Source organism: Triticum dicoccoides, chromosome 2A (genome assembly GCF_002162155.2).
Source record: "Triticum dicoccoides isolate Atlit2015 ecotype Zavitan chromosome 2A, WEW_v2.0, whole genome shotgun sequence".
Taxonomy (NCBI): Eukaryota; Viridiplantae; Streptophyta; class Magnoliopsida; order Poales; family Poaceae; genus Triticum; species Triticum dicoccoides.
The window spans coordinates 520464934-520476014 of record NC_041382.1 but is presented as its reverse complement, the minus strand read 5'-3'; the positions used below and the strand labels follow the sequence as shown (position 1 = coordinate 520476014).

Below are 11081 nucleotides of genomic sequence, written 5' to 3'. Positions count from 1 at the left end.
TACTAAATTATTTTTGAATATAAGGGGCGTAGCACCCGAGAGCTCCTATGCATTTTCGGTATAAAGGCTGTTAATATCAATATAACGAGTCTGACTTTATATGTTGTGACTCAGTACGCAACACGTCATGGAGGCTACTCGGAGTCTCTCTTCCACTCATAGGAGCTCGAGTGAACAGTACAATAAAAAAAAGACATTCGAAAAAAATTGATGATAAACTTTGACAAGTGTTTTCAATACTCGTTTTCATCATGAAATCACATTCGTGGAGTAAAGTTATTTTTTGGAGTGCTGACTTTGTTTTCTGTTTTGCCACGACTTTCACAAATGTTTTTTTCTATCATTCTATGATGAAACTTTACAAACAAATTAAACATTTATCAATTTTTGCCATGGAAAAATTCTAAAAAAATCTCAATTCTTTAGAATTTTACTGTCACCTGAGCACATATGAGGTCGAGCTCATTTAATCCGCGTCCTGGTACTCTACCTATTTGATCGAAAGAGGGAAAATATCAAGTCTCACTTGAATTATTTGTAAGCCGAGGAGCCCTGTATTCTGTACAAGTGTACAGTGAGGAGCCAGGAAACGGCCGGGCTGAGATTTGACCGCATGGATCGAGCAACTCCAAAGCTTGGACCGCGCAGCGCAGTATTGGAACTCACGTGCACCGGCAACCGCGCCGGCCTTTGATGCTGCCATTATCGGGCCCAAAAGCACCTCGGCCTCCGCCCAAAAGCTCGACAGGACTCCGCGCCCGGAACCAACACCGCGTTCCTCCATTCCATCGTGCTGCTCGCGATGAGTCTCCCGACCCACACACACACTGACACACAGAGGAAGAATGCACGTCCTAGCGCGAGCAATCTGCTGGTAATCACCGGCGGCCGACCGCACGTCCTTTGTGGCCTCGCCGTCACCACGCACGCCCAACCCAAAGTCCCCAAAGGTGGCCGCTTTACCGCAGCCTTTCGACCACGACTAGCTGCTAGCCCGTACCAGGAGTAGCAGACTACCACCACCACCACCGCTGTTGTGTTTCCTTTGGCAGTTTTGCATCGCTTTTCACCGTGCACCGCCCCGCACTGACCTGCAGGCTAGGGAGAGCATAGACCCCACCCAAGGACCACGCACGTCTTACAAGGTCATGGCCTCGAGCCAAACCCAAACCAGACCGGACCCTCCGAGCAGACAGCATAGGAAGCGAGAAGACAGAGACGGGAGCCTCGCCGCCGACGCCGACGGGCAAGATGCAGCGCGCGTCCCTTGCGTCCGCTCTGCTGCTCTGCTCCTTCTTCGCGCAGCCGTCGCAGGCGCTCCTCGACGGCACGCGCGGCGCCGGGGCGTACATTTCTCGGGTGAGCTCACGGCTTCGCTTCAAGTGCTTTGCTAGTGCCTACTGGTAGTGTTCGTCGGTGGTGGCGGTTTCCGTGCTCTAACATTTTCTTGCTTCTTGTGGTTCGATTAACTAGCTGCTCGGCGAGGGCTACGGCGACGAGAAGGTCCCCATGTCCGTCGTGGTGCCGTCGGTGCCAGATTACTCCCCGCTGCCGGCACCGACCGCTGTCGCTGTCGCCGCGCCCGCGCCTGCGCCCACGCCAACGCCGACGCCGACGCCGGTGCCCGGCTCGGAGGACTACATGCCGAAGCTGCCGTCTGACAGGCTGAGCCCTGGGGCGCCGGCCAACGGCAATGCGGGCTCGCCCGCGCCTGCCGCGTCGGGCGACGGGGCGAGCACCGCCTTCATCAGCAGCAACCCCGCGGTGCCGCTCCCCGCCGGCGTCACCGACTCCGCCACCGTCCTGCCCATGCCCACCCCTGGACAAGAACAACGGCAGGTAGGAGTAACCGCCACTACCAATCAGCCACCACTAATGCCTGAAGCTCTCGATTTCTTTAGCTCGTAGCTTTGCTCAAGCTTGCTTTCCCCGTGCCTCCGCATCGATTGAGCTTTGTTCACCTTGCTCTGACTTCTTTTGGTTCCGCGCTTTCACAGGACATGGGGATGGGCACCCTGCTTCAGGCCAGCGCGGTGCCGCTGGTCGCTCCTCTCCTCATGGTGCTGTACTTTTGAGCTTTCTTGTTGGGGTAGTAGAGCAGTACGTAGTTCCTTTCTCTTAGGACTGATGCATCGAGTGATTAGTTGTCAGCATCTGCGCTTGTAATCAGCACACCGCGGTGCTTTCGTCTAGGCTGTTGTATGCTCTAATCATCTGTATACAGTATCACCTCTGCTTCTTGTCTCTTGTCACACATGTATCCTGTGTACGAGTAAGTCTCATGCATTGCAATTCTTACATGGAGCATTGCTTACGGAGAAAATTTGTATCATTCGGATAGGATACGTTCACGACAGTGGGACAGGGTCAATATGTCCAATGAGTGTAAATAGACAGCATCTAACAATTAATTTTTCATCAACACACAATACTTGCATATCTTTTAGGATGTGCTAGCCAAGTTTTTCCAAAAATCTGAACTGATGAAAAGGACTAGCAATGTATTTTAATAACAAAGAAGGAAACTGTTGAGTATAATGATTATGTAGAAAACATAGGATAGCATAAGATTTATTCTACCTTGCCTTGTACTTCAAGATGACCATGTACTCCTATATATATATATATGTCTACGGGGCTCAAGCAATACAATGAACTATTTCATCAATCTCTCTCTCTTCCTTCTAACATGGTATCAGCCTAATCTCGATCCAAACCCCAGCCGCCGCCGCTTCAGCACCGCGCAGCCCCTGGGGCGGTTGATCTCCATGATCGCCACCGGGGGCTGCGCCGTCCATACCTAGGATTCGTCCGCCGATCGTGTTGATCGGCTGCCGTAGAGAGTCTTTTTTCAGGTCGTTTGACCCGGATTTTTCTCTTGTTTTGATCGGCGTTTCTTTTTTGGTCCTTTGACCCGGATTATTCTCTCACATCGATTGTTTTGATCGGTATTTTTTTTTTTGATTTTTCGATTTATGATTGGTTTATGTCGCCCATCGCCTGTTGACTCTTCTCGTGCCTCTACTTCTACATCGGCATCGACTACATTTGCACGTCGTCATCCGCCTGGTCTTCGCGCAGGCCTGCATCTAGCTGGATTAGTTGCCGCACCCGCCCCACGCTGAAGACGTGTTCCTGCGCTGGTGTGGCGGCCACTCGTACGGTTCGCTGGCCGTTGTCCGGCGGCGAGTGTCCCGAACTCAGGCCACACACGCGCCAGACGCGGACGTGGATGGCTGCACGCGCGTCGACGCGGGCGGCCGCTCGCGTTGGGCCACCAGGTCAAGCCGATGCACCACATATGGTGTCTTGGCTGATCAGTGATCGCGTTTGCGTCTCATGCGGGTGTTTGTGCTCACATACCTATTCCAGCCTTGATTTGCCTTCCTGCCAGCTTCGTAGGATCTAATGAAGATCGACTTCGAGAGTACAACACACCCCTTCGATCGAGCAACAGAGTGCAGCTGCGTCGTCTTTTCGGACCATAGCGTCGCTGTCACATGGTTCTTCCTACTGCTGCACCGACTTGCGCGCAATCGCGACGTCGCCCTTTGGACCGTAGTGCCGCGGCCCGCGGTCCAACGTCGCCCTGAGGTCGTCCGTTTCAGGTCGTCTTCGGGGCTCACCGACCCTTGCGCTGCCACTGCATCGCCCCATCGGGCCGTAGCGAGCGTGGCACGCGGTCCTTGCCGCCGCTCCATGGTGCTTCCCTCTGCTGCACCGACCCGCGCGCTCTCGCTGTGTTGCCTTTTTGGCCGTTGTGTCGCAGCCCGCGGTCCACCGCCGCCCCGAGGCTGTCCGCTCCAGGCTGTTGCCGTGGCTGCATCGACCCTCGCGCTGCCGCTGCGTCACCCATCGGGCCGTAGCGAGCGTGGCACGCGGTCCGTGCCGCCGCCCTGAGGTCTTCCCCGTCGTCGCCCCGACCCGCGCGCTGCTGCTGCATCGCCCCTTCGGGCCGTAGCGACGCGGCACGCGGTCCACTTCGCCGTCCAAGCGCGTCAACTTCTACGTGGTATACGCTGCGCTGCCTTCCTAGGCGCGGGAATGCCACTGTCCGTGCCGGTCTTCGTCACGCTGTCAGGTTCTTCCTCGCCTACTTCGAGCACCGCCGCTGCGTTCTTGACCTAGCCGTCGCCGCCTCCTAAGGCCGTCGCCACTCTTCTTCCCGGTCCACGATGACTACCTCGACACCGGCCACCCCGACTCGACATCGACCACGGCGTCCCTTGAACGGCTACCTCGACCACGAGTACACCACCCTATGCTCTTGGCTACGTCGACATCGGCACAAAGGGCTACCGCCTTACTTGAGCAACCTCGCCGGTTCCACTCCAGCCACGACTTTCATGATGCATCGACCATTCGACTGTGGGAGGGTGTCCATTGGCTTACATTCGGATTCTTCTCCAGTCTCACCGTCTGCGTCGCTACCGTTGTGACTGCGGGGGGATGTTGAGTATAATGGTTATTTAGGAAACGTATGGTAGCGTAGAATTTATTCTACCTTGCCTTGTACTCCAAGATGACTATGTACTATATATATATATATATATATGTGTGTGTGTGTGTGTGTGTGTGTGTGTGTGTGTGTGTGTGTGTGTGTGTCCACGAGGCTCAAGCAATACAATGAACTATTCCATCAATCCCTCTCTCTCCCTTCTAACAGGAACAACACATTACACGAATGTAGGGTTGTGTGTACATGGTGCCAGAAGCAGAAAGACATAGGATGCTCGGCCCGATTAGAAGATACAACACAGCTAAATCCACCCGGCCTGACGCTAGAGAGGCAGCCCGAACCAACACGACCTCCAACATCGTGAAAAGCAAGCACTGGGGACGCCACGAGCGAGTAAGATGACTACTTCATGAAGGAGAGTGACCCATGATGGAGGTGGACAAGGTCGGGGAGGTGGTGGGGCAAAGAGAGCCGACGCAAGGGAAGCAACGACAATCGGCGACGTTGGTGAGCTGCGAACTGGAGGGTGAAATGGCCAAGAGTGAGATGCAATACTTTGTGTTGAAAAATAATGAGAAACCTCAAGAGCTTCCTGATCGACTCATGGCTCTTGTTGCAAAAATTGATAGCTTTGATTGTGAAAAGATCGACGACAGATTCACCATTACCAACCACTTTATTGTTGATAAGTTGTCAACCGCTTTTTGCATCTCACTACTAGAGCATGGTTTTTCACATAAGACATGAGTATGGTTTCACAAAGATGACCCCCGATGATGTGGCGGCTATTTTCTTGCAACATGAAGAATTCATGATCAACGAGAAGAAACAAATTGCCATGCAAGGGGGAGGGCACATGCCAAGACTTGCATTAAAGGCCAATCATGTGAGAGTTATTGAATCAAGTGATGAGGAAGAAAGTGAAGAAGAAGGAGAAGAAGTTTACTCTGATGAGTGCCACTGTGCCACACATATGATCAAATGGTGATCTTTGTTAAGAGATTTAGTGAAGGTTGTTTGTCGTGGTTTTCTCACGACAGATGCCATGAAATGGCTAATCGAGTGTGGTTGGGGCCGATGGACGCCGGTGGGTTCCAGAGACGAGATTAGGCACGAGCGAGTAGAGGCACAAGATGCCCAGGTTCGGGCCCTCCAAGGGAGGTAACACCCCTAGTGAAAGATCGAGGATGTCGCCTAGAGGGGGGGGGGGAGGGTGAATAGGCGCTTTAAAATAATTACGGTTTAGTCTTGAACAAATGCGGAATAAACCTAGCGGTTAATTTGCTAAGCACAAAACCTAAAACAACTAGGCTCACCTATGTGCACCAACAACTTATGCTAAGCAAGATAAGCAACTATGTGATAGCAAGATATATGACAAAGAACAATATGGCTATCACAAAGTAAAGTGCATAAGTAAAGGGCTCGGGTAAGAGATAACCGAGGCACGCGAAGACGATGATGTATCCCGAAGTTCACACCCTTGCAGATGCTAATCTCCGTTTGGAGCGGTGTGGAGGCACAATGCTCTCCAAGAAGCCACTAGGGCCACCGTAATCTCCTCACACCCTCGCACAATGCAAGATGCCGTGATTCCACTAAGGGACCCTTGAGGGCGGTCACCGAACCCGTACAAATGGAAACCCTTGGGGGCGGTCACCGAACCCGTACACTTTGGCAGCCCTTGGGGGCGGTCACCGGTACCCGTCAAATTGCTCGGGGCGATCTCCACAACCTAATTGAAGACCCCGACGCTTGCCCGGAGCTTTACACCATAATGATTGAGCTCCGAACACCACCAACCGTCTAGGGCGCCCAAACACCCAAGAGGAACAAGCTCAAGGGTACCAAGAACCCAAGAGTAATAAGATTCCCAACTTGTAACTTCCACGTATCACCGTGGAGAACTCAAACCGATGCACAAATGCAATGGCAAGGGCACATAGAGTGCCCAAGTCCTTCTCTCTCAAATCCCACCAAAGCAACTAATGCTAGGGAGGAAAGTGAGAGGAAGAACAAGAAGGAGAACACCAAGAACTCCAAGATCTAGATCCAAGGGGTTCCCCTCACATAGAGGAGAAAGTGATTGGTGAAAGTGCGGATCTAGATCTCCTCTCTCTTTTCCCTCAAAAACTAGTAAGAATCCATGGAGGGATTGAGAGTTAGCAAGATCGAAGAAGGTCAACAATGGGGGAAGAACACGAGCTCAAAGGATAAAGTTCATTGGGGAAGAAGACCCCCTTTTATAGGAGTTCCCGAATCCAACCGTTATGTGCTCAGCCTGCACACGAGTGGTACTACCGCTCCACGAGCGGTACTACTGCTTAGCATGGTCAAAACACCCCAATGAGAGATAAAAACACGAGCTGAAAAATTGCCAGAGAGGTAGAGCAATATGAGCGGCACTACCGCACAAGAGCGGTACTATCGCTCCTGCTGCCGCTCCTACTACCGCTGAACCCGACACGAGAAGAGCAGGACCCAAAATCGAGGCGGTAGAAGAGCGGCACCGCAGCGGTACTATGGCTAAGAGCTCCAAGCGGTACTACCGCTTGGGCTCGCGGTACTACCGCCGGGATCAGACAAAAGCCACTCTCAAGAAACAAGAACTGCCATAACTTCTTCATACGAGCTTCGAATTGAGCAAACTCAAGCTTGTTGGAAACAAGACGACGAGTAGCATCAAAACAATGACTGCTTATAGTAAGAAGAGTCAGGGAAGGTGTCGTGGTTTTGTCACGGCAGATGTCCTTGTGAAAGGACTTAGTCGTGGAGCCATCGCAACGGGTTAGCTTGAAGGGGTTAAAGCGGACACAGGGACGTAAGAGAGTTTATACTAGTTCGGCCCCTTCGATGAAGGTAAAAGCCTACGTCTAGTTGTGATGGAATCGATGGGGTTTCAATGACTAGGGAGCAAACAAGCTTCGCCTAGGTCTCGAGTTGTTGTCTGTTGTCCTTGAACCGCCGCCGGGTCGTCCCCTTATATACACGGGTGACGCCTGTCGGTTCATAGAGTCCCAATACCGGCTCATAGATGTGTCCGGTTTGGTCTCTACTTATTCCTAACTTACAATACAAGTTACATACCAACGCCGGTTTACGGCTACAGGCCTTGAACCGACTATGGGCCTTGAGCCCTCATCTGCCTTCTTGGGCTTTAACATAGTTAACTACTGACGAAGTTAACCCGGCCCAAATAGGCCGGTTTACGCCCAGTAGTGATATCCCCAACATTAGGCCCCAGATTGATTTGAACAGGTTCATGTCAATCCTTAACAAAAATCTTCATCTTCAACATCTTCTTGTAGTTTGTTGAACCGCCGTGATGTCATCTTCTCTGGTCGTTGTAAACCGGCGTGACGTCACCTGTTATAAAGAAACTTATCCATGATACCTTTTTTGTTTAATAGGTCTGCGACAATTGAGGCGACAGCTTTGTTTCCAAACCCACGGTCCCTTGATTTTCGCGCCTGACACATGTCCCTTGCCTTATAAATAGGACCGAAGGGTCATTTATTTTTCCCCTTCGTGCCCTTCTGCTTCGTCTTCCCCGCGTCGTCTAGCTTCGGAGCTCCGCCGCCGTCGACGACCTCTGCTCCAACCTTGGCCGCTGCATCACCCTGATTGTACCAGAGCATCGCGGTGACCTTCTGTTTCTTCCTCGGCTCCGGTGAGTTCTTCACCTTTTCCTCCGTAGATCCGTTCTAGGGTTTCCAAGTTCTTCAGTGTTCATCGTCTGCTTCATACTCATATGATAGATCTTAGATGAACCTATGAACCTTTGCTCTGTGTAGCGGTAGTTTTTAGCATCCGGCTTCACTTACATGCCTCAAGACCATAGATCTACCTGTATTTCTGCCCATTGATTCGGTACTGTTCTTTTTTTTGAACCTTGAATATTTTCCTTCTTTTTTGAACTTGCTTCAGATCCGTCGCCGTAGAGAAATCTTGTGAAATCTGTTTCTGTACACTTACCCATCCGCAGTCTCAACTGTTTCAATGCTTAGATTCGGCGGTTTAACTTTGTAGAAAAATTGCCAAACCGGTATATACCATTAGTCCCCTTGTTGAACCGCCAGATGCTGTTGCTTCATAAAACTCCGGTTTAGATAGAGCTGTCTCCGGTTTAACATTGTACATACCAGTGTACTTTAATCAATGCATTCTTGAACCGGAATCACCTATCTTGTAGATTTCATCATGGCCAAGCAAGTATATGAGTGCAACTGGGTTCCTTCTCGCGTCACAGAGACTCGACTGAACAATTTAGTCCTGATCGGCGCTTTAGGCAGCAAAAACACCATCCATTGGAGGGTCCCTGGCAAAGAATGCCCTCCCACACCTCAAGAAGGAGAGGTCGTCGTTTTGGTAGATCACTTAGCCCGGGGCTTTAAGCCGCCCGGTTCTAAATTTTACCGGGATGTTTTGGCCGATTTTCAACTCCGCCCACAAGACACTGGCCCCAACTCTGTTACAAACATGTGTCACTTCCAAGTGCTCTGTGAGGTGTTCTTTCAAGAGGAGCCTACAGTTGAGTTGTTCAGAGACTGCTTCCATCTAAACCGCCGTACTGAGTTTACTGACGGTTCCAATACGGAATTGGGTGGTGTGGCGATTCAGAAAAGGAAAGAGGTCACATACCCTCATGCCAAACTGCACAGCCACCCCAAAGAGTGGAATCAAACATGGTTCTATTGCAAAGACACCTCCCCTGCTGGTGAAAATACTTTGCCTGGCTTTCGTCCGGAGCGGCTTAGCAATACACACCCCTTTCCACAAAGGTTGACTGCCAAAGAGACAAGCAAATACGCTCCTCAACTGTCCAAGCTCAGAGCTTTCATGGCCAATGGTTTAACAGGAGTTAATCTCGCTCGCTGTTGGATATCGTAGAGCATACTTCCCCTTAGTCAGCGCTCCGGTTTGATGTGCGAGTATACTGGCAGTGTTGATGACCCACTGCGACATGCTAACATCCAGCTCACCGACGAAGAAATCACAGAGGTTGTGAATAAAATGCTGATGAACCGGAACACGTCTGTGCTCGAACCGGCCTGCTTCCCTTCCGTGCCACCAACAAACCGCCAGCTGTAAGAGTTTGATTTTTCTTTTTACTGAACCTGTTATTGATATATCTGGTCATTGTTTAATATCAATGTCTGTTTAAACAGGGTAATGATCCGTTTTGGAGCAAGAAACTTCCATAGGAGAAGCCAGAAAAAATAGACAAACCGGAACGACCAACCCGGCCAAAGACTAAAGTCGTGAAACGGCCTGCTCATAAGAAGAAAACCACTGCATCTTCTGATCCGGCCCCTGATGATGATGTGGGTAATCCGGACCTTGAGGTAGAGCTTGACTCACTTGGCTTATTTTTCATGCGCCTTATTGATGATGATATTTGTTAGGATGATGCCGAAGCCAGCCATGCTGATGCTGCAGAGGTAATTACTCTCTCTTCCGATTCAGACCCTTTGCCTTCACTAAAAATCCGCCAGGCAAACCGGAAGGTTAAATTTTCTCATCCTCTTGCTTACTTGGATCCCAAATTTCTTATGAAGACCCAACAGCATGAAGCTCGCCGCACAACCCGGCACAGCGGCCAGGTAGTTACCTCCGCCGGTTTACCGAACAGTCCGGTTCGGAAACGCTGTTCAGAGGTCTCTAATTTGCTTGTCAGTGCTTGTCCTAAAGCAGGCTGTTTTCGTCAACCTCTCAATCCATCTGACTCCGATTATCAGGTTACTTCCCACTCATCCTCTGGCGAGTCATCGGCTACTCAGCTGCCACCGCTCAAAACGGTGCTTGGGTAAGCTATATTTATCATAATATTTCCGGTACATCACCTTGGAACATATGTTGTATTTGACTTTGTTATTCCTTTCAGGGCCAAGCCTAGGCCGAGCAAGAAGGCTCGCCTGGATAAAGCGGCCGAGGAGGACGCCGTCCCTGAACCGGGTAAAACACCAGATCTTGAAGCGGCTATTCCTGAAGATATACCTAATGATCCACCACAGCAAGATGACGATTTTATTGCTGAAGAAAGGCCTATTAATACCCCAAGTCCTGTCGACCAGCCCACAAGCCCCATCCGGTTTGGAATATCCACCAGTCCATCCCAGCTTGCTGACAAACCGACTGCGCCAGTGCAAACCGGTGATGCTAAGGATGATGAAGTTGTAATTACTGGCATTGGCCGTACAAAGCCCAGCAACCCTGTTGTTCTATCCAAGCATACCGCCAAAGAAGAATTTGCTGCCATGGGCAAAGGCAAGTGGAATGTTGACTTGGCGACCTATGCTGCTCTGAATGCCCAAGATCTTCATTCTAGCTACCTGAACCGGCTGTATACCAGCCGTGATTATGAAGCTGGTCTGGTGAATATGATGAAAGAGAAATTTGAGGTAACTTTCATGTACTTTTTCCTGTTTGGATATTTCAATCTTGTTAACTCTCCTAGCCCCCAAGGGCCGGTTTAGAATCTTCATCCAAACCGGGACTTGCTAATATAAATCCCAATGCTTCGGAATTCGCTGATGTAGCCCCCAAGGGCCGGTTCAACTTAGTGTAGTTAAACCGGGACTTTAAGTAATTGAGATCGCATCATCAAAATGTATTCGAGCAA

General features: G+C 50.7%; 1 protein-coding gene across 1 annotated transcript; it reads left to right on the top strand.

Moving 5' to 3' along the window:
- Positions 1 to 1113: 1113 nt before the first annotated feature.
- LOC119359521 (skin secretory protein xP2-like) lies at positions 1114 to 2256 on the top strand. Its single transcript, XM_037625680.1, has 3 exons — positions 1114 to 1359; positions 1474 to 1839; positions 1998 to 2256. Exons 1-3 carry the CDS (start codon positions 1252 to 1254, stop codon positions 2073 to 2075), a joined length of 552 nt encoding a protein of 183 aa, XP_037481577.1. The 5' UTR covers positions 1114 to 1251; the 3' UTR covers positions 2076 to 2256.
- Positions 2257 to 11081: the final 8825 nt, after the last annotated feature.